At 39.3% G+C, this 23,761-nt stretch overlaps 1 protein-coding gene across 4 annotated transcripts in view; it reads right to left on the minus strand.

The window, feature by feature from the left end:
• Window positions 1–23,761, minus strand: part of NDST4 (N-deacetylase and N-sulfotransferase 4) — a 135,722-nt gene that overhangs the window by 69,942 nt on the left and 42,019 nt on the right. For 3 of the 4 annotated variants that reach the window (XM_037394223.1, XM_037394200.1, XM_037394210.1), the window contains one exon: window positions 19,827–21,071. In XM_037394223.1, the coding sequence (XP_037250120.1) occupies window positions 19,827–20,807 (981 nt within the window). In that variant the 5' untranslated portion in view covers window positions 20,808–21,071. Of the gene's footprint in view, window positions 1–19,826; window positions 21,072–22,082; window positions 22,255–23,761 lie in introns of all 4 variants that reach the window. The other variant, XM_037394218.1, reaches the window with a different exon arrangement.

The following is a 23,761-nucleotide window of genomic DNA, read 5'->3' on the forward strand; positions in this document are numbered from 1 at the left end:
GATGCTTCTTGCATCTTTCCCTGTACCCAGGTCTGCGCCAGGCAGATGGGGTTTGTCTGTGATTCTGTTGGAGGGTTATTAAGAGGGAGGCCAGAAAGGCAAGAGGCAGAACAACCATCTAGCTTGAATCAATCACCAAAAAACTCCCTAAAATCAGTATTGAACAGGAAAACCATCTCAAGGCTTTAAAGGGACGACGTCAAGATTTAAAATAGTATGTTAATTAAAAATTCATGTTCAGTGATCACGATCCTGTTGCAGCAAACTGTATTGGTGTCAGTCATTGTGCTGCATGTCCCTAACAGTGAAATTGAGACTGGTATTTACAATTCCTCTCAAGTAATATTTAGGTTGTGCCAAAAAAAGATTGTAGTCTCCTCTTCTTTGGCACGATACAAATACAGAGTAAAAGATAAGTAACATAAACAATGCATTTTCTTTTAATTGTATATGCTACCTTTCTTCCCCTTGTTTCTTGGTTGTTCAGAATTGCTTCCTTAAGCAAAAAAAAAAACCTCAACAACAAAAAGCCCCCAACCTGTTATAGGTGGGCACTCAGTTGTTATAAATTATTTAACAGTGGGACTAATGGAGGCTACCTTATTTATCTTCTTTAATTTATGGATTTGGATGTACTAAGGTTTAATCAGGGCGGTTTTCTGCTCTTTTACTGCCCTTGGAAATCATTTACTTTGGTAACTTGTCATAAAAATAAAAAATCCTTAAGGTTCTCATCATGGACATTTATCTCAGAATCCTGAACTCTACCAGCAATCTCAAATTTCTACTTTAAATTTACTGCTTAAAAACTAACCAATGTATATGCTTTGTGGTGGAACTAAGCTTTTTTTTGAGATGATGATGATATATTGATGATGAACTGAGATGATATATTCAAAATTCAGGTCTGTCCTTCAGTTTTCAGAATGGGTGTGTTTGGGCGATGATGGATATAACTAGTGTCTTTAGGAGGGTACCTTCACGTGTCTGAATGAAGAGCTTCTAAAGCTTTTGGACTGGGAGGGGGAACAAGGAAACCACAGCAGCTACTGATTTCTCTGTTCCTATTCCTGCTATCAGTGGTAAAAAAATGGGGATGTACAAAGGATCTGAAAGCAGGACAGAGCAGAAACATGTCTTTCCTCAGCATTTTTTTTTTTTTCTGTGAACAGGTATTTTGAAACTCATGCACTCAGTGTACAGACTTTTCCAATTTTGTTGTCTCTCCTACTGATAATCACTATTTTAAAATTGGGAAAGGGCTGTCTTTTAAATTATGGTGGAATATTTCTTGGCTGAGTTACAAGTAACATACCCATATCACACAGTCTCCTCTGCATTTATTTCCAATGACCTAGGAGGGCTTCTATTTTACAGAGAGCCCAAACTGTAGTTCATCAGTCTGTTAGTTTTATAGGTCCCCTTTTATCCTCAATGGATTGCTGTTAGACACCTAGCTGCAGTCTGTAAAAAACGTAATAGTTAGAACTAGAGTCCTTAAAATTGAGTAGGCTCACAGAAATCTCTGCCAATGCAACATTCTTCTTTGGCCTTGAACAGAAGTATGGCTAGCTAGGAAATTCCAATCACCCAGCTTTCCTTGATGGCGCTGTGTAGACTTCCATGTTTTCACTAGCTATTCTGGAAACTGGAGGTTCCAATAGCTTGACAGGTAAGGATGTGTTTTAAAATCATTGGGTTTAATTTTTGCTTTTTAATATTTTTGAGATATTTGATACTTGTCTAGCAGAGCTTAACTTTTTTGACCCTTCTTCCTTCTTTGTAATGCTGTCTTGCATTATCTAGGGAGCTCACTTCAGCGTTTTGACCGTGTTTGTTAACTGCAATTGGAACTTTCTGTAAAATGAAAAGGGAATTGCAAGGCAAGTGTTCTTGCTTTACACCACACTCACCTCTTTTACCAGAGGTCAGACTGCTCCTGCCACCCCCACATCCTTCAAGATTAGAGGGAGACGAAGCCTGTTTTGTCCTCGAGGATGGGTTCAAAATCCCTGTCCCACAAAATCCTTTTGCTTACCACTGCTTCCTTACCCCAGCTTGAAGACAACATAGTAAACTGTCCAGAGAAGGAGGCTGGAAGATCCAAAGCAAAATTGCAACACCTGTGTTAAGTTTCTACTCAATTCTCTAGAATAGAAACATCAAAGGCTGGTATGTTCTCTGGTGAAATCAAGCCAGATCACCAAATATGGCTGACAAATTTTAGATCAATCATTTCAGAAGTTCCGATAGGTTAGTTTTTAATAAAATGAAGTAATTTTAGGTAAAATTGAGAACAAATCTCTCTAAAAGCCAAAGGAAATGCTTCATGTCATAGATGTCTGGTTTAAAAGTATCACCACACCTTTCCAAAAAGTGGGAAAGTTATACTCAGGGCAATACTGAAGTACTGCCTTTCTTCAGATCACTCTGGATTACAGACTTGAAAAAAATCACCAATCTGAAACCTTTGAGAAATTCAAAGGATACGGTGTAATTGTGGAAAAGTATGGAGAACTCTTTCAGCCCTTCCAGTGACTTCCTAGGAAGGAAACATCTGATATCAAGGAGCCTTCCTACCTGGCACCACAACCCAAGGCGGATCCAGAGGCAGCAGATAAATCCAGTCTTCTGCCAGCTGTGACAGATGAAGCTGGATGCCTGGATCACTGGATGAGTTTCTATGCCCTGTGTTATTTATGTTGTCACACCAGATTATCCCAATGGTTCCCTCTGGCACTCCCAGCATAACCTTGTGTAGGTGCTCATGGCAAGCCAGCCTGTTCCAAGACTGAGTGGGGAGGAGGACTGGCTGGAAAAGACCCTGAGCAAGGACAGTAGCTGCTCCCTCATCCCATCAGTAGCAGGTCTGGCAAGGAATTTCAGCCACCAGAGAGAAAAAGAGGGTCTGGGTGAATTTTGTACCATGTGGTGGAGCTCATCCCTTTCTAGATATTGCTAAATCATTCTTGGCAGGGATGACTTATCCCCAGGACTTCTAAAAGTGCTTCTGATAAACAACCATTTTTGGTATTGGAACACATTGAATTTCCCCAAGTGCTGCACATCTGTGAAGTATTTCCTGTTAGGAAGGTGTATGCTTGCACTATCTTCAAGTTCCTCATCCCTGATTTTTGAAATTACACAGGACGAATGCCGTGCGATGCCGTAAGTACACAAAGTGAATTATCTGGAAGGGAGTGTAAACATTTCTAGCAAGTGTTTTTTAATCAGAGTGTTTACTGATGTCTTTTATGACATGTTTTCTTGGCTGCTTTCAAGAGAATGGAAACATAATTTTGAATTTTTTTATTGTTTTCCTCAACTTATCATTTGTATGAGAACACATTCCTGTGCGATATAGAACCTTCTACAGAGAATAGCTTTTGTTGAAAAATTCAGCCCACACCCTAGAAGAAGGGTATGTCTTCCAATCGTACTGATGTCTGATGACAATAATACAGTGAAAATCTGTGTTTATAATGTTTGCGATCCTTTCGTTAAGTCTCACAATAGTTTAAATTTTTGGGGTTTCTCTGTTCTCACATATAGGAGAGTACCAGCTGTCAATCTTTATGGTGAATAAGTTTCTATCACTTATGAACAGTGAAAAAAAGCTAAGCTGATCAGCGCATTAAATGTTTGCATAGTATTAGCTCAGAAAACAAAAGATGTACAGAAAGATTGGTGGCAGGGCAGGTAGGTGTTTGTGTTGTTTTTTGTTTAAAAAATATTCTTATTTCAAAGCCATTCACATGCATTTTGGTAGCAGGAAGAAAGTGGCATTATTGAGCCAGTTAACTTTTAAACCTAGCTGCTTTTGATCTTAGTCATTATAGGTAGTGAGTTTCTCTCTAAATATTTCCATTGAAAACTGTGTAGCTACTTGTAGTGTAAAGTATGAATCCATGTAACTTAGGATCATTGAACTGAGACAAATATGTTCAGCAAAGTATTAACCTTTTAATTACAGGTGTAACACTAAATTTCCATTCATTTCTGAAGTGAGAGGTTCTATTACTCTCCTAGCTGTGCGGGAGTGCCATAATATTATTTTATATGGGAATAGCTGTTTAAAAATCATAAATACTGGATTGTTTTGATAGGTTTTACTTGGCTTATGCTCTGCTACCCAAATGGGATTATTTGAGAAGGTGTACATTCAAATCCTGAAAAGAATTTGTAACTTTAAGATGAGAAATCGCTAAAAGATAGGTAGTATTTTTCCATTGTGGAAAATCTTCCTTATTCCTCAAGCTCTTCTATGGGCTCTGCACTCCCCCTTTGTTGCCCCCTCTCTCCTCTGCTAGCGTTTAGCACACCTCAAACTTTTGCTGTCTGCGTTTATAGCACCATCAGCCAGCCACTGAAATTACTAAACTCAGAATATTTTTGTATGATGAGTATCGGCTGGGTTTGATCAGTTTAATGGTCAAGGAATATTAGAAGACTGGTTTTAACCATCCTACAATGAGCTCTCCCCAGCCCTTTGTGCACAGGTAAGATCTACAGGCACATAACTACATCTTTATATATTGTGATGAACTGTAGCCTTTCACATTTACAAGCTCATCCTTACACTGGCATAGCACAGAACATTGTCCAATATAGCAACAGAGGAAAGCAAGGACAAGTATTTGGGAAAGTACATGAATCAGCCCAAAATTTCCTCCCCCCCACGTTTAGTCAGTTAAACAGTTTGAAGTGATTTTACTCTACCCTGGTGCGTGTATCAAGGGATACACATGCGCCAAAGGGTGTCCAACCAACACCGTGCTGCCCTTCTGTACCCCCATGGCAATGGATGGGCTTTGTGTTGCCTTCAGACAATGCCCAGAATACAGAGGCAAGCTGGCCATGCCCCTCCCCACCCCCAATGATCAATAATAGTCAAAGGATAATAAACTCCCTTTTCTAAAGGCAGTTTCTTTTCCCTTATGGCTTAGTCCACTGTAGCATCAACTATCAACAGATGAGGGAAGAGAAGGAAGTTTCCTCTTACCCTTCACAAAATCTTGGAAGGAGAGACAAAGAGTAAATTGACAGTAGGTAATTTTACATCCAAGTCTCAGCCAAGATCCTGTTCTTTGGAAATTTCTAAACCTCACTTAGGCATCATCCTAAACTCCTGAAATCAACATGTGTATCGTCAACTCAAAACGTTTCCTTACATTAAGCAAACAAATGACAAGGTGTCACTAGTCTGAGGCTTTGCCTCTTGTTGCTGAGCTTTGAAATGTAGCTGCTGCCTGAAGGCTGAGAGTAAATCCCCTTTGCTCTTTAGCACAGAGCTGCTCTGTAACACCCACCTTGCAATATTTACAGCAGTGATGGGTAGCTTTTTTTTCCTGATAATGTACTGGCAGCATGTTCCCAGTTACAAGAGAAATAATAGTGAAAGCACATGGGAAACCTTATTCCCTTTCCTAATAACAAATACAGTGGAATTACACTTTATAATACCACAGACATATTTGTTTATGATGCACATAAATCTTGGGATATGTTACTAGAAAGACACATGCAGAGCTTTTTTATTAAAGAATTCACATTCTGCAGCTGAACCTATTTTTTACAAAAGAAATGCATTATTATTATTATTAACCATGCAGAGCATAGCTTCAGCAGTTCACACTTATGCCTGAAGCTCCATTAAAGATTTCCTAAATTAATAAGATTATAGAGTATTTAGTCTCTATTAATTATAGATATGTATAGATTGACGCTTATTTATCCATATGTATTCAACTAATTTCCAAACATCTGTGCTAATTTGTCAAAAAAACTACAGTAAATATTATTACAAAGGAGGTCTTCAGTCTTTATAGCCCTTAGGGATTAAATATTGGAAAATGGAGAGAGCACAGCCCTAATCCAGGGTCTGCTTTGATCCTCATCCCTTGAGCCTCTCTCCTGTGTTGTTTCACCCTTCACCGGGCTGTTTTTCCCCTGGTACAACTTGCTGGCCATGGTATCTTACAGCCCCTTTCTCATCTGGGGTTCCTGCCTGCCTTTTCCTCTCATGCATTCACAGCGATAAACCAGGTAGAGGTAGCGGGGTCTGGCCTCTCCTTACATATAGCTGTTGTGTCTGTGCCTATGGCTATAGGGAAGGGGAGCACCCAGGCGCTCCAGAGCTGGCCAGCTGGGTCCAGGGTCTGTCCCTCTCCAAGCACTGAGATCCCGGTCAGAGCTGCCCTTGTGGACAATATTTTTGAGGCCAGAGCCCTTCAGTATTGAAATCATTATCAAAACTTTAATTCATGAAAACAATCCTGATCTTGGCTTTGTATCTCCACTATAAATGAGCAGGCTAATGTACAGACTTACAGACTTCTGAGGAGTTTTAAACCCCAAGGAATGGAAAATTATACTAAGATTTGCCCTGTTAAAACAATTGCATCTCAACCAAAAAAGCACTTGTACTTTCAAGAATCACTGACAGTTTTAAGAGCCAATATTTCATGAGTTTGGGGGAAGGCAAGCAAATATGGTATGCTTTCAAATATGCAAATTCAAACATTCTTTGAATTCTTCAAACATTCTAGCAGCCTCTACTTGAAGGTCGGTTGTTTTGAGGTGAAAAACATTGCTCCTCGAAGCCTTGATTCAATCTGACTTTGATTCAATCTGATTATATTGAGACAGTTCAAGTACAATATTGAGACAACTTTCAGAAATTGCTTAAATGTTTGTATTTGGGATTTAATAGGTTATGTAAAAGTTACATTAATAATTCTTGCTTTTACATAAAATGAAGAGGCAGTAAAAACCTGAAATACACCATTTCTGAGGATATTTTTATATTTAAAAAGTCTCTTAGTTAGTGAGAATTATTTGCTTTTTTAAATTTCTGAAAGATCACCTATTCCAAAACTACATTTAATTATGATCTTTTGGAAATTTTTTAATATTCTTCAAACTGCCCATTTTTCCTTTAGCCTGCCAGAGCAGACGAGCTGGCAGAATATAAATTTGTTTAAATCACATTCTGGTGGAACATTCTGCATTTAATAAATCAACATTTTTCCATGGGAAACTGTTTCACTGGAGAACTCCAAATTGATTGAATAACAAGAATGTAAACCTCATTTTCCCCTGCCTTGCCACTTTGCCTTTTTGGAAGGATTTTTCACCTGTTTAGTCCAAGGATAAATTGCTAAACAAGTTGGAAGGAAGGAAAACTGAAGTCCTAATCTTCAGTTCTTTGAATTTCACCATACCTTGGTCATAAAGTTTTGGGAAGGAGGTACTAGTTTAAATATATTTAATTTGTGAGTTTTAAAATCATAAATGCAAAAATGCCAATTAAATGACTACATCGATTAAAAAAACCCCAAACTCTCACAGATAACTAATTCAGCCTTCTCCAACCAGAAGTGTTAAAAATAATGTGGATGTCGTGCTAGAGAAGCTGAGTGTATTATCACACCACAGATCCCACCTCTGTTTGGGTGCTCTCTGGATGAAAACATGAACAGCAGATTAAGAGTGCCGGTAACAAGAAGAAAGAACAATAACAATAGAAAAGAGTCAGGTTTACAGATATTTAAAGAAACTATCGTGGCTTGGCAAATGGTATTTATAATTTGTGCTTCTGAAGGGGGGGTGAGTGGGAATCATCTGTGGCTTTATTGCCTCAAGAAAACATCTTATTAGGGACTAACACAGAGGTGATGTTTTGCTAATCGAGTATATTTTGGGGATGGGGAGGCACTGGTTTCTTTCAGGTGTAAGTTAAAACCAGCCAGTCACTGATTCTGCTTTTCTAAAATGAGCCAGAGGTGGGATAATGGCTCTACTGCTCAAATTTAATAGCCTCAGAAAGGAACAGGCTATTCTAACCTTCACCAGCTTGTTGTAAGCCTTACTGCTAATTAAACAAAAAGGGAGATTTTTTTTCTTTTTAAAGGAATCTAGGACTTAGGAGACTCTGTCTCACAAAAAAAAAAAAAACAAAAAAAACCCAAAAAACCAAACAACAAATCAAGAAAAAAATAAGTTTCACTCAGCTTCAAGAATTTCAACTTGTTGAAACTGCTTCTCTTCCTGAACTGTATCCACGTACACGTTAACCTATCCACAGAACAATGCCTGCGAGCTCCATGGACTTGGGATCTCAACAGGCAAAGTCACTCATAAAGAAACCATCAGATTTGAAGGTCACCATCTTGCCTTAGTAGTCTTTCTGTGCCGACCTTAACTGGAAATATAAGAGCTTTTTATCATATGCTATACTTATCAATGGTAAATGCTGGAGTTTTAAATCAGAAAACTTTAATATATGCAATGTGTTGCAATAAATCAAATCCTAATGAACAAAAACACTGAAAAGCTCCGGAGTGCTTTTACTAATATACTGGTTTGCAGGAAATGATGAATAACTGAATATTTCATGTTCTTGTTAATTTGGAAAATGAAATTCTATTAAGATAAAAAAAAAAAAAATCATTTCATCCTGGCATTTCTTGAGAAAAAATCTTAACTTGTATAAAATATTATGTATAAAATATTCTAACTACTGAAATTCTAATTTATCAAATTTAATATTTCCATTACAAATTTAGAATTTTTTCCACATGAAATGACATGTTGAAATCACTACATAGTCTTATAATTGCCCGTAAGACCAAAAAATTATTTTGTACTTTTTTTGGAGAAATGAATTAATAGCAATCAACAATCATTTTAATGTAAGTATTGCAGAACTAGTGAGGGTTTTTTTTACAATGTCATGTTCAATAGTAAAAACAAGAATGTGAAGGAAATACAGTTTTAATAAATGAAAAGGCACTTACACAGTGAGGTCCTATGCAGATGAATCTCCAACAGTTAGAAACCCTGATTTTAGGACCGCTGTATATTCAAGCACAGATAGAAGACTAATTGTAAGGAGAAGTATTACTTTATTAGGACAATGTTTCCAGAATAAAAGGTTGTCACCATAATAAAAATGTAATGTGTGGCTTCCTCTCTGTGGGTGATGATACTACAGGCAGTAGTCCTCCAATTACTTTTGCTCCTTATCTCTATGAAAATCTCCACAGAAACATTGCCTTGTGAATCTGGCCCAGAAGGAACAAAGTTTTATTCCTCTCAACTCCTGTATTTATGTAGTAATTGTGTTTTCTGCCTGCAGAAAATGATTACAGTTGGATACAAAGCTATGCTACATCCATGTACATGGCTTGGAAAGGGTACCACCGTGCATTCAGAACAGGCACCGTAAAAGGGATGCATAGATAGCAGGGCTAATAAATGTATGGATAAGACATTAAAGGCCACGAAATTAAAATGAAGGGTAAGCTAAAACTGATGTTGGCATCTTGCTACTGAACTGAGAATAGGCGGTGATGAAGAAGCAGGGGGATTTACTGGAGAACCTTGCTGCTGTGAGCACGTGTGCAGCAGTAAATAAATGGGAGCTCTCCCAACTGGCAAATGAGAAATCTGTACTGGCAGCCAAAAGGCATGAAAGAATCATAGAATCAATCATAGAATTATTTAGGTTGGAAAGGACCTTCAAGATCATTGAGTTTAACAGCAAAATGGCACAGACTAGAAAAGACAGTATAGATCTAAACCCAAACATAGCTCTGCTTGAGTGAGAGTCTCTCTGTGAGGGGGTTCAATAGGAGCAGGGCAGAAAAAAGTGATCTCTGCAAATGGAGTCGGGGTGCCCTGTACAGCAAAGTGGGGGATTGCGTTTGAGACGTGTTAACATCTAACCCTTGCCAGGTGCTTCCAGGTATGCATGCAGCACACAACAAAAAAAACAAAGCAATCTCATGAAATTCCTAAGCAAGGAGGCTCTGGGAGTCTGTGGAAGGGGAAGACTTTTCAGGAACTTCCCAGCACTATGGTGTCCGCATTTTCAGTGTTCATGTGAGCACAGACAAAGTTTCATGGGTGCTGCAAACTGCTAGCCCCAAATCATGTCAGCACTGTAGTGTGTCTTGGTATAAATGTTCCAAATCACCTCTAGTATGGAAACAACTGAGGTGATTGAAACAGAGCTTTATACTTACAGCTACAAGTACTACCCTGCTCTCTGAGCACAGAGAACAGGCTTCCCCTCCTCCCGGGACTCCGGCAGCAGCATGCGCCATGAGGATGGAGAAGAAGGCGATCTCCCACATTTTTCTGGTTCAGCCAGCTATACGTCTTGGCAGCGACAAAGAAAACCACCCTAAAACCAGCTGAAACTATAAGAGGTACTGAAACCTAACAGTGCAAATGGATGGATCAGCACTGGTTCAGTGCTAACCTGGTGTGCACAGATGTTAGTTTTTCAGGAGACTGGCATCTGGACAGTCAATCATCTGCAGTTTATTACCATCGTCCTTTGAAAGCCCTAGCAATATGCATTGCCACAGGGTCTGGTGTAAAGCAAGAGACTGACAGACACCACGTGGTGCCCGAGACTCCTAAAGGTGCCTGTTCACAGAAGCTGGCATTACAGCTACGACAGGTGTACCTACTGGACCTTCCTGAGAGGTCCATTAAACACCAGCAAATAATGAAGGGTTTACGCATCACTTACTATTGGTGCTCTTGGTTTTAAGGTGGAGAGCCCTCACATGTGTCTCCACAAAGGGCTGGAGAGTTGCCATTCCAATGATCACAGGTCACAACCTGATGATCAGGTCTAACTAGGCAACATCTGATGGAAAACCGCAATGCATCATACAGTGTTTTATTACAGCTGGTGCTTTTACAGCAAACCCTGACTGCTTTACACGATATTACCTTCTTTTGCTTGGCCAGTCACCAGAATATTATCTGGTGACATAAACATAAAAGGCAGGATGATTTTCTCATCAAATTTGTTTCTTTGTGTATGCGCTCATGATAATTGCAAAAAATTCCCAAAAATCCTCTGATGCACAGACATTCCCTTCAGCAGTGAAATAACTTTAATACTGTCACAATTTCAAATGTTCAATGAAATAATTCATTTCTTTGTTTATTTATTAAAGTAGCTACACACAGTCATATGAACTCTCCCAAATAAAATAGTTTCTTACAAAGTGAATTTCTCCAGATGAATCAATGTGTTTGTATGCAAAGCACTATTCTCCAACAAACCCTGCTGGAAGCAATATATGACTCATTCTGACTATTCCAAGCTATGCATGACTCACGTTGAACGATGGAGTCAGAAGGTCATTTGTTCTTATGTCTCTGTAAAAGTATTTGGAATCTGTATATGTCTAGAGGAAAAGGAAACCCTTATGAAAATTGTACAGCCCTTTGGGAAAAACCTAAATCTTCTTGCAGATGAATGTGCAGCTCACTAGAAGCAATGGTCACATCCTAGGTCTTGACCAAAGGCAATTTTTCTGAAATGAAGAAGGAGGTTTGGCTTTGAAGGTTATCCTCTTATCTGGTATTGCAATCTGCTTACGATTTACCAGTTTTGAAGTTCTATGTGCTGACATGTGATGTTTACCTTCAGGAATGATAATTAATAGACAGTGTCCATCTACTGGAATGTAATTTTGCACTAGAGAGGGACACCAAGTCCAGCACTTGAGGTGCAGCTCTTGCTAGGCTCTTATTCTGCCCTCTGCATAAGCTGGAAATTGGTAACTTTTACCTAAAAGCCCTTAGATTATTCTGCCTGTATGGAAAGAAGACAGGTGGAGATATACAACATTAGAAGTAAAAGTATTAACTGAAGGCACCTGTGGACATATTCATGGAAGAGACAAAGAAGATCATAAGATTTAATTTGTGTGAGTGTATGTGTATATAGGTATATGTGTATATAGATAGATAGATAGATCTGTCTAAGGATTTTAAATCAGGCATAGGAGAAGATTTGTTTCCCTACTACTTTATGATACAGAAGTGAGCAGATTATAAGATAACTCTTGCTAAATATTTTAAGTTTCACAGTTCTCCTTTTCTCTTTGAGATTTCTCTATTATCTCATCTGTTTGTCCGTCCTTCCATCTATCCACTCTTTTTCTGAACATCGCCGTTATCAAGTCATTTGAATAATGTCAATGATACTGAATTGAGCTTTTGCTCTAAGTGTTGATTCTTCTGTTTGCATTTGGATGACAAAGGCATATTTAAAGTTACTTAAGTAACACTGCTACTAAAGTAACTGCATTATGTATGGAATTCATGGTAATGTGTTTATTGCTGCATCAAGTGCTTTTAAGGCAATAATTATAACTGCTCTTAAAGTTTGCATTGGATAGCCTTTCTAGAAAGGTATTTGATGGCTTCATAAGTGTTATTTTGCTATACAGGAAACAATTATTATTTCTCCTTTTTAACTAATATGCATTGTCTTAAAACTCAGGTTAATGTAGGTCTCTTGAGAGGCTAATATAAAGCAGCCATGTTTTTTCCCTCCTATGATTCCCTAAATGTTATGAAAATTATTTATATTACATTAAATGAAGCTAAGTTTAATAGAGTACCATGTATATCCTGGAAATATAACCAGTATGATAGATCCTATGACTTCAGAATTATTTTGTAGAAGGGATTAAAAAAAATAGTACAAATCCAGGAAATTAGTGGAAGTGTAGACAAAGGAATGTGTCACAAGACAGTGATGCTGAGCACAGGCTGTGAACACCAGATATTTCTGTATTAGGCCAATGACTAAAAGCCCTGCCTTTTCTATATTTTAAAAGGTATTGTGCTGTTTTCTAAAATTTCAGAACTGTTAATATTTTTCAAAATTAAGTTATATTTAGTTCTTACAGCCAGTTAAAAAGCTGGAAAGACAAAGGTTGATTTTTCTGGGTTTTTTAGTTCATTTGTTTTGTGAAAGATTAAACTTTTTTTCTTGGGGAAAAAAATTCAGATTTGTGATGTCTGTGGTGGTTGTACAAACAATATCAGATTGCACTGCTTGGAGTCTTGTAATCCTGCAGACAGAACAGTTTGCTCTCTGGGACAGGAGAACACCGAGCGAGTTTCCTAACATTCACAAAAATATTGCTTGGCCCATGTGACAGAGGTACGCTTTTAATATGGGACACATGGAAGGAACTAGTGAAAGGGCTAGAAAATTATACCTGCTAGAATTTTTTTTCTGGCAAGATTGTATAGAACACTGTCAAGACCTACCATATCTTCAGTGGGAAGATCTCTCATCTGGAAGATGAGAGAACCCCAAATCTATTATAATTCAAGCAGGGTACTTGGATAGACAGTCAATTCGCCAGGCGCCAAGGAGAAAAATAAATGTTTTGCTGATGGCAAGGGAATTGTGGGGTTTAGCTACATCAGTACTGAAATTCTGAATGAAAGAACAGTTTTTATCGAATGAAAAAAGTATGAAATGCTTTGTGTGATGTATCTTGACAAGGCACTTCAGCAGTATTCAACACAAATTATTGCAGAGAATCGGGTGATTCAAGAGACCTGAACAAGGAAAATATTGAATGAACTGTCATCTCTGCTGAAGTAGAATGAAGTAGACACTCCCATTTTGTAAAAGATTGTCTGATTATTAAATATTTCTTATAATGCCTTCTCAGCTGCTTTTTAAATTAATTTTTAAAGTCCTTAAGACCACCCAAAAGTAGGAACTCCAGAATTTTCTTTGTTGTGTTCTTCACTGCCACTCTCAAGTGCTTTAAAAGGTGACATAAGGGCAACACAGCCTATAATGACTAATGCTTGGCCATCTCCTCTAGCTTCCTATGCCCATACATCTTCTGTTTTTAATTTCTCCCTGTATTGTCCATTGGCATGGCTACTTTACTATCAGGAGTTTGTTATTACAAAAAGGCTACGGGGATGACTATAGTATCTCACATTATCAGCAAGGAAGCGATAGCTGTTCACACTTCTGCTGAAGTAAAAAGCCACAGACAAATGAATGATTAAAAAAATATTTGCTTCTAGTGCCTATTTATGGCACCAGGTGTTTCAAATTTTGCTCAAGCACTGAGGATTTTGGACATTGATATGGAGTAAGTTTGGAAGTAACTGGATGCAGTCTGAGGTATTGGGCTGCTGCAACTTCCATCATCATCTTCCCTACAGTTGGGTGTGAGTGTACAATGGGTACAAGAGTAGAGCACCCAGAGAAACTATTCCTAGAAACCTGAGTTAGAAATCCAGGTACCGACTATAATCCTCCCTGACTCTTAATTCTGGTCTTGGCCACTGCTGGCAATTTTTTTACAGAAAACTGGGCGTATTCCGTGACACTAGATGCCAAATTCTGCAAAGGGATGCAGAACTGCGCTCTTGTCTGTTGTTAAACAGAGCTTCCTCATCCACACGCCTGGCTTGGGTCCATACCACCAACTCCAAATGGTACGAGAGAGAAGGCATTCCAGCGGAACTGAAGTAGGAAAGAGCACTGGTCTACAACAGTTTATTAAATTCTTTCTTTCAAGGGGCATTTAGACTTTGCACAGGCAGGCAGGGAGGATGGTCTGCATGCAGCAGCATGAAGAGCTTTACCCACCCTGTGCCCACCCGCAGCATTATACTGACTATCAGTCTGCCAGGGCTGGTGATATGGCCCAGACTTTTCTGATTATCCCACCTGAAAGCAACTGTCCTTGCAGAAAGATCAGAAAAAGCATATGCTGGAGAGATTCAGTTATTGCGCTCAGCCTCCTGCTGAGCCAGTACTCTTTAATTTGGAATTATCAGAAAAGATGCAACTCCAACATGAATTCTTGTCTTTAAAATACTAAAATGAGCAAGAAATCACAGCCTTTAAGTATTCAAGGCATTGTAATGATGGTGAAGGTCAAAGACAAAGTGCAGACTTGTGGAAGTGAGGAGGTGTCAGAGACTAATGTAATTCTTATTTTCACTGAAGTGGACTGAAGCTTAGAGTGGAGAATGCAGATGGGCTGGGCTACTCAGTGCTGCAAGGAGAAGGAAGGACTGCAGTAACACAAAGGACATTCCCAAGCATTGCTCCATCATTTAATTGTATCTCAGAAATCACAGGGACGCTCCTGCCCTTACAGCAGCAATTAGAGAAAACACAGAAAAGGGAAATGTAGCTTTTAGAGAAAAGGGCTTTGTGATATGATGGTGCTGGGACCAGCAATTTCCATTTGATTATCTATCAGCTCCAGCTGAGGGAGAGTGGGGGAAGAGGGAGGCAGGTGCCTCCTGAGAGAGTCCACCTGAAAGAAGGCTATAGAAGGGAAGCTGTACCGTAGGACAAGTCCTAGATTTAAGAGGAGAGTAGAAAGTAAGTGGCTAATGTGTTTTGTTTTGTTTTGATTTGGTGTTGGGTTTTTTTATTTATTTGTTAAGGAGTAAGAGCCTGAGCTTGTCCTGTGATCTTGCAGGGTTTTTTAAATGAAAAATAGAAAGTGTGTTTGCAAAAGGTGTTGAAAAAGCCCAGGTTCCTGAGTTGCGCTGTTGCTGGGTGAGTAGATATTGTACTAGCTCATACTACAGCAACAAAACAAAGATTTCAGCAAGTTCATACTACCTGTTTGGGTAATGCAGCTCTGTTTGTGTTCAGTTAAAAGGAAACTTTAAAGGTTTTCTGTTCTTTCTGTATGGCAATCCCAGACACAGCACAGCCAGGTGTTTCTATGTTTTGTTTTTTCTGAATTGCTGATGGCACTGATCCTGGACTTGTGTGGCTGGCAACCAATATAATTTGCAAGTACATGAATTCGGTAATTGTGTAAATTAACTGGTGAATTCTTGAGTCTTTCGCCTTCTAAAATCGAGCAGTGAGATAATATATTGGTAGGAGGGAAAGGGCAAAATTAATTTGCAGAGACTTTCTAGGCTCAAGATGGATCTCTGCAAAGCTTGGGAAAATAGCTTTCTGTGGCTCTGCTGAGCTCCTGTTTAATTACTTAGCCACATATGACCTTGCACAACTTCTGTAATACAAGGGACTAGGAGATCTTTTGTGATAAACAGAGCCCATAATAACTCTGTTCTCTAATCTGTTTCTCTAGCTGATGCCACCCTTTCTAAAACTATATATATATCCCTGAAGCACCTAAGTGAGAAATGGCTTTGTGAAGGGATAAAAACATTTGAGTTGCAGGAAGTAATTACATAGGAACACTGTTAGTTTTCTTTTTACGGTCACATACAAATACTGTTGTCAGAAGGTTCATTTCTAGTTGTGTGTCCTTTGGGTTGGCAGTTGTTATGCGTTTGGTCACTGGAAGGAAATACCTAAGAGGCTGAACAGAGTGGTGTGGCTTAGCTGTAATTTTCATACAATTTGGGAGGTGTAAAACTGTTCTTAATTTTTTTTAAAGATTAAATATTTTTAAGATTAAGATTTTTAAAATTAAAAAAAACTTTTAAAACTCTGAATCCTGGAAGATGCTGTTTGTTGTTATTTTCAAGATATCTAGTGGTGTGGACTACTTTGTTTTTAGCTGGGTAAATGTGTGCAGCATTTAAAAATGAAAACTTTGAGGTTTTCTTGCATGCATCTGGGAATCTGCCAGGTATGAAAATGTTTCTAGGGACACAGGTGTGCATGGCACCTTAGGAAAGCCTAACAGTCTGTGTAACTCTGCAAGACGAGCCTACACTGTTTGCAGTAACAAATGCTAAGAACTGAAGGAATTGGAGATGTGGTGGTGTGGCATAATGCAGCGGATTAGACAGTGTTGAGAAGTTATTTCATTACAAGTACTGCTTTATGTGGTTCTCTTTGTTTTTGAAAGCACTGTGTAAATAACATGCTTTCTTTTATATTGGTGATGCTGATGTTTTAAACTTGCATTGCAGGGGGTGGCATGAAATGAGTTTTGAGGTGCATGACATTATAGATGTGGACTGTGGTTTGTTGGGGGTTTTTTTGGTTGGGAGCTTTTTATTGTTTGTTGAGGGGTTTTTTTTTTGCTTTTTTGGCAGGGTTGTTTTGGGGGTTTTTTTTGGTGTTAAATATACCTGTAATATGTAGTTCAGGAAAGAAGATGGTCCAAGTTCTGCCACGTTCTTCTTGAACAACATACAGAGTCTGTGCTAATCCCTCTAGCCATCAGAGCCATTCACACTTCCACCCTTATCATACCTCTACCAGACAAGGACAACCTGCCCCTAAATCTCACCGTGCCTCTGTGTGTCAGAAGCACCCTCTCACCTGCCATGAAAACACAACCCTCTCTGAGCAGCTGGCTGTAGATGCCACTTCAAAATGCATGGCAGGTACTTTGCCATCACTTAAATATCAGCCTCTTAAATATTGTCTCCCTTTGCTATTTTTGCCTTTCAAGTAAAAAAGCTGCTCTGCTTTAAGGGATGAAGACAGGCCCACTGGTTCTTAATTGCTTTCTTCCCCAAGTGACTTGGGAGATTGTTCTCTAACTGGCTGTAATTATCTTTTACTGTAAACTAACCAGAGTACACTCCGATTTCGGCGTTATGTTCATTAGCAAGCATCCCCTTTTGAATGTTAATGTATTCTGGGAATGTCCAGTGTATTAGAACGGACTGATTTGTGTAGCAAGTGTTTGTGAAATACCCTAAGCAACAAATCTGTACTGGGTAACTGCTTTGAAATTAAACCCATGACGTTAAGGATAGAATATCAATTGATGGTCAAGTTGCAGGGTAGATTTATGTGTGAACATAGTCTGAAAGGAAGATAAACTTTTTATTGTCCCCAAAAGAGCACCTGATGGAAAGGTTGGTTCTGAGCCTGTAAAAGACTTCTCCCTGTGGTTGGTGTCTGCAGCATGATCTCTTGTTTGAGGTGAAGAGGGGATTTATCCCATGGGTGGCACTATTGGTAGTTTTGCAATGGAAGTGGGCTACTAATTTAGCACTGGAGAAATGTGAGAAGACTGAGTTTCCCTTCATACCTTGACTCAAACATAATCCATAAAAAGATGACATGCTGCACACACCTTTAAAAAATATTTTTAAAAAAGTCTGAATCCTAGCAGATGCTGTCTGTTGTTATTTTCAAGATACTCAGCGGTATGGAGTACTCTGTTTTTAGCTGGGTAAATGTGTGCAGCATATAAAAGTGATGCCGAATGTTTTTAGCAGCTACAGTTCTGCCATCTAGCTCCTAGCCAAGCCCCTGGATCTGGAGTTTTCTGCCATGTCTCCTGTAATGAGTAATGAACCATGGCTGCTCTGCCAAGCACAGGTGGAAAGGTTTGCTAGTAATGTTGTCAATCACTGAATAATAAAGGCGGTAACTTGGGGGTTTTCTGCCTAGTGAGATTATTCCGGTCAAAGGTATGATTTGAATTTCCAAGTAACTTTGTGTGGACACTCTTCTTATAGTAATAGGGGGCTCTTAAAGCAACGTTGAATAATAGACTTCCTTAGTGGAGCAAAAAAGTCAGAAAAAGACGCTCTCAAGAATGTGCAGACAGAAAGCTATTGCTGAAAAACTTGTTCCACAATTGCCTTTTCAGTTAATTTCCTCTTGTACACAAGCCTTTTTCAGAGCATTTTACCATATATTTCTGGAAAGAGAGCACTTTATCACTGAGCTTGTGCACAGTGCTCAGATCTCGAGACACCAGGCACTTGGACTGCTTGATGCTAGAAATCAGCCCTGATGAGCATTCATACACTTGGTTTGGCTATTAGAATTACCCAAACTGTTCTGATGAGCAAAATTGTTTTAATTGTTTATGAGACTACTGCTTTTCTGGGTATTTTGACACCTTTCTTCATGATCTGGTTGAGGAGGCAGATGAATATAGAAGTTGTAGAAGTGTAAATAAGAATTAAGAAACAAAATAGGAATCCAAGTTTAAAAAGAAAAGGCTTGCTTGTTGCTCGTGAAAGCACTGGGGTATTACAGGAAAAAAACCCACCCTGTAGAATAAAGGCTTGAGAATGTGATGTTGCATGCTTACGAACTTCAATTAATCTCTGAATATGATGATTCCCACATGTGGAAAACTGCAAGGAAATAACTGTCATGCTACTGAGTTCTGCCTATTCTTTCCAAGTTGCATACATTTTTGAAAATTACTCTGAACAAATCTAATATAATCCCTGGATACTACAACAGACTATGAAAATAAGTTTAAGAGAGCCCCTGAAGAATAGTTGTGGCCTTTTCACTGCATCAGAGGTTTATGTCATTTGCTGAAGTGTAGGCTATGCTTCCATCCTATCACTGGTAACTTTAAACGCTTGCCTACTAATGAAAATTATCCTGCTAATTCTTTTAAGTCAAAATATGGCTGCAACTTTTTCAGGCTTTTTTTTTTTCCTCTTCCTCTTTTTATCTCCCTCCCCCCCTTTTTAAATACAGTGATAGTTATGTGAGATTTAAAAAGGAAACCAGCTTCTATTGTTCTGTCTACTTCAGAAATAGTGAAAGAAAGAATACAGAAAATGCCTATAAATGGTATTTTACATATATATATATGCCACATACATGTGTATATCTCTATGCACATAGGGAAAAAAATAATGCAATGTAAAACATGTTGTTACCTAAAAAATCAGATATCTCAGCAGCAAACTTGCTCCAGAAACAGAGATCCTTTTAGTTAAAGAAGGATCTTTGTTATGTGAGGTATAAAAAGTTTCTGTTGTTACCCAGTTGCTCTGAGAAGCCTTTAAGTAGAATCTATGTAACCAAGAGGCAGCCAGTACATTCACTATATGCATTACTGTATGAGGACATCTCTGTGTCGGCGTATACACACATACATGAAAATGCATCTTTGTATGTATGTGGGTAAACAGACTTTTAAGGTAATCTCAGGTTATGGTTTCTGTTTCTTCTAGCTTCACTTGTGCACCTTCAGCCTTTACTAGGAAATGGAGCTTGCCAGCTTTTTCAAGCTTTGCCTCTTTTTAAATACCCATTAGCACATACACGTATCTGGGAGGCTGTTCCCCGGTTGTTGCCTTACCTTCACATCGTTGATGTTCATCCTCGTTCCCTCTTTTCCGACAAAGATGTCATCTATGTCAACCAGAATGTACCTATCCAAGGACAGTGTGAGCTTCTTCCCTGACAGGAAAGAGATGGCATCAATAAAGATCAGTTTGTGCAACCAGAAGGTCAGGTTGTTTCCAAAAAGGACTCTCTGAATTCCATCATGGAGCCCCAAGTCTTGGATGACGGTTGCATACAGAGCAGCCTTTGGCAGTGCCACAGGGGGTGGTCTGGAGGTCTGTAGTTCGGTTAAAAGCACAGGTTGATAGGTGGAATGGTTAAACTGGAAAACTGTCCAGTCTTCGCCAGGCAGTGGACCCTTCTCAACCCTTGGTGCTTTGGTAATGCGCAGCAGGGGAGACTGGGGGTTTACCACACAGTCTTTGAGGGCTACATTATTGTAAAGATGTAATGGCAGTCCTTTCAGTTTTGTACTCGGGGAGCTGTTCTCGTTGGCTTTATGAAAACCAATTATACTGACACTGTATTCCACACAGTATTTTTCTAGAAGCTCTCTATTCCATGAGTCCATGGATACGTACTTTAAAATATTCTCATATATAACAATTGTGTATTTTCCTCTTCCATTATCTGTGAGAGGTGGAATATCCCCCTTAGCTGGTGCAATGACCATGTGGTACTGAAATCTGCTGGATTCAAGGATGGCTATGATGTCTTGCCCCAGCTGGGAGTACTGGCTTTCCACAAACAGCAGGACAGTGGGATTTGTTTTAGATGGATCAATTGGCTTGGCTGTTTTGAGCTCCACAGACCTGTACGGTAGAATTTTGAGGTCTTCACACTCTGCTTCTCCGGTGGTTTCCACAAGGGCCATTTCCTGCTTGTAGCCAGTGTAGAGGTAATAGGCAGAAATCACGATACTTGCCAAGCAGAAGGTTGCCAGGAGAATGACCAGTGTTCTGAAACTTCTGCGGAGCTTTACAATTAGATTCATCTTTCGCAGGACTTCCAACCTCTGTTGGACTTGGCGCTTTTCTGGTTCTCTCTTCCTAAAGTGCCATCAGAATGAGGAGATGCAGAGGTGCTGATTCCGCTTCCAAGACGTTCATGTGACCATTGCAGTGCATTTATGAAGCTGTCGGGGAGTTTATAAAGCTGTCAGAGCGGGAAGTCAAAGGATCAGGAAAGCTGGAGTGAAAGAGGTGTTCTCTGAATGCAGCAGCTGCCAGTAATCAGTGAAGGGGACTCTTAACATTATCTGCAAGGGGATGCAAAACGAGAGTAAATAAAATAAAATCTGTAAAGCAATTAAAAATGCACATTAATAAAGGCAGTGACTGATACTGGTAATCTGAGTTAAGAGGGAAGTTTATGAACGGTTCAAGGACCACTCAGTGTCACTTGCTTTCTTAATGTGTTGAGATAAGCTGCATTAGACAGCTCTCCCATATTCTTAGGTTATAAAAATAGTCTAAACATAACTTTTTGAGGACATGCATCTCTTTGTTTATGGGCATTTCTTAACTAAAATGGTTCATTGCTATTGCAAATGTGAATGACTAAAGATTGCAGGACCAAATTAGGACAAAGTAAATGTTTGTTAAATTTTGGACCACGTTCCATATCAAACTCAAACTACATAAATATTTTGAAAGGGGCAAAAAAAAAATCAGTGTTGGACTGTGAAACTAATGAAGCTGAAGTGAGAGACACAAGAGGACTGTAAGGAAAGATTTGTATGGGTTTCTCTCCAGTTTCCATTCTGTACCTGGAGTGATCAGTGTTTTACAGTCTATTCAAGGACTGTCTAGAATCATAAAGATTTTGCACGGATTTTCCAAGTGAATGAATAGGCTGTTAGAACCGCAGGGTGCAGCTGTGTGTGCCTCCGCCTCCGTCAGGGATTGAAGGGAAGTGGTATGTGCCACAAGGGAGTTGAGCGTTGGGTGGGCACATAGGTATGTGCCCTGAGCCATGACAACTCCAGTTAAATGACAGGGGCTTTGGACTGTCCCTGCTGTGCTGTATGACTGAAGTAAGAGGTGCTTAAACCTGACTGCCTGGCCAGCTCTGAAGCCTAACTCATGTTCAACTTAATCCATCATTACCCTTCAGCCTGGTAGCTCAACCTAAATTCATGAGAAATTACCATTGGTAACAATAAGCCATATGACTTGGAGGCAATTAAAACTAACTAAATGAACAGCCCATGCTGCTCTATGGATTTAAATAGGAATTAACATCTTTCTGAATTATTTATATTGTTTACCTCTTGGAACAATGTGAGACTGTAAACAAGGGATGATTTTTGAACTGCAAGGAAGAAACACTCTTTCCAGGCAGATACTTGCCAGCTGATGTGTCCTCCTTCATTAACTTGGATTACACTTGTGAGTTTCATTCTGAAGAGTATTCATTCATCCCAAGCTTTACACCTAAAACTGGAAAATGCTTGTAAGACAGGTATTGAAGAAATTTGTCTAGCAGTATATTTTATGAGTCTGGTATAGCTCTAGGAATTCCTTGATTGTGTCAGTTCAGGATCTTAAAAATACAAGTGAAACATTTTAATTTGGCTTTAAATGCCTTGTATATCACTCTTCCAGTACTGGAGTACTCCTTTTGGGAGCTTATCAAGAAATGAACAGAATGTTGAAGTAATTGTGAATTAATAGGTCTACTTGCTCATGAGAGGCTTCTTGCTGCTCCTGCAGGTTAGAGAGCGGGAGTTGTTGCGGAGGCTGCTTGTGACTTTGCCAGGTTCAGGTTTTTATCTGCTTTGCCCTTCTCAGTTGGAAGCTTGCTAGGGGATTAGTACCCCTGTAGCATGGGCCATTGATGACCTCGCTGTGTCACACAGCACTGGCCAAAGGGTGAGCAAAGGGGGTGGCTTATCCATGGACAGAATTAAACACAGAACATTTTTTCTTATTCCTGTTTAGTAATGTCTTATGTAGGAGAGAAGAAATAAAAAAAGACATCACCATTCTCACTAGGAAATAAAATCATCCTGATAACTGTAAGAGTAGTTGTCCCCCTTTGGTGCTTCCCTTGTTTCGCAGTTCTGTCTGCTTGCTGGGATCTCGCTGCTTATTAAATCTCCAATTAAGATTTTATCAAAAGATAAAACTGGATGAAGTGAAGCATCCTCTGTGAGGCGTGTTCCAGTTTCGGTGATGTTGATGAGTCACTCAGCCCGACTGGGGGTTTATCGGATCAGGAGCATTGCTCTCTGTGGGAACGGTAGCCTCGCTGGGTGGGTAATCTGCCCACAAAACAGCTAATTGCAACAAGCCTTAGTTTTGTTAACATGAGCTAGGCAGGTAGCTTGGAAACAACAATTAAAACCCCCTCTTGACTCTGCATCCTCTGCTTGCTTTCAGCACTAGAGGGCAATATTTTCTTGCTTTTTAGCAGACAGCACCTGCTCACCTCGACTCGCAGAGCAGACAGCCCTGCAGGCAGGCAGGCTCCTTCCAGAATGGTCTCAGAAATCCTCAGGGCAGATAAAGCACCTTAATTAAGACTCTTATATTTAAAAATAAATAGAAAACGGGACTTCTGCTCTAAGAAATCTGCCATTGAATCACACTGCATACTTATCAAATAGCTTATACCTGTAGCACAAGGGAGTAGCGTGCATGGAGATCTAAATTTGCACATTTTTTCCCCGCTGCTCTGTCCTGATGGATCTCCCAAGCACTGGTATTGCAAGCTGTCAAAAAAACACTCTTTGTGAGCCAGCTCTCTGCTGCTGCTATGGCTTGTATTACTAAAATATGACAAGCCCCCGACTTTATATTAGCCAAAGCAAAAATATGGTCTTCATCCCAAATCATTTGATACAAATTGGTAAAATATCTTCCAGTTAAAATATTAGTAATCAGATTTAATGTAAACTAGTACACCTGCTGTATGCAGATGTACTAACAAGTGCAAGTATTCATG

The sequence above is a fragment of the Falco rusticolus genome, chromosome 1 (assembly GCF_015220075.1).
Source record: "Falco rusticolus isolate bFalRus1 chromosome 1, bFalRus1.pri, whole genome shotgun sequence".
In the NCBI taxonomy this organism is placed as follows: Eukaryota; Metazoa; Chordata; class Aves; order Falconiformes; family Falconidae; genus Falco; species Falco rusticolus.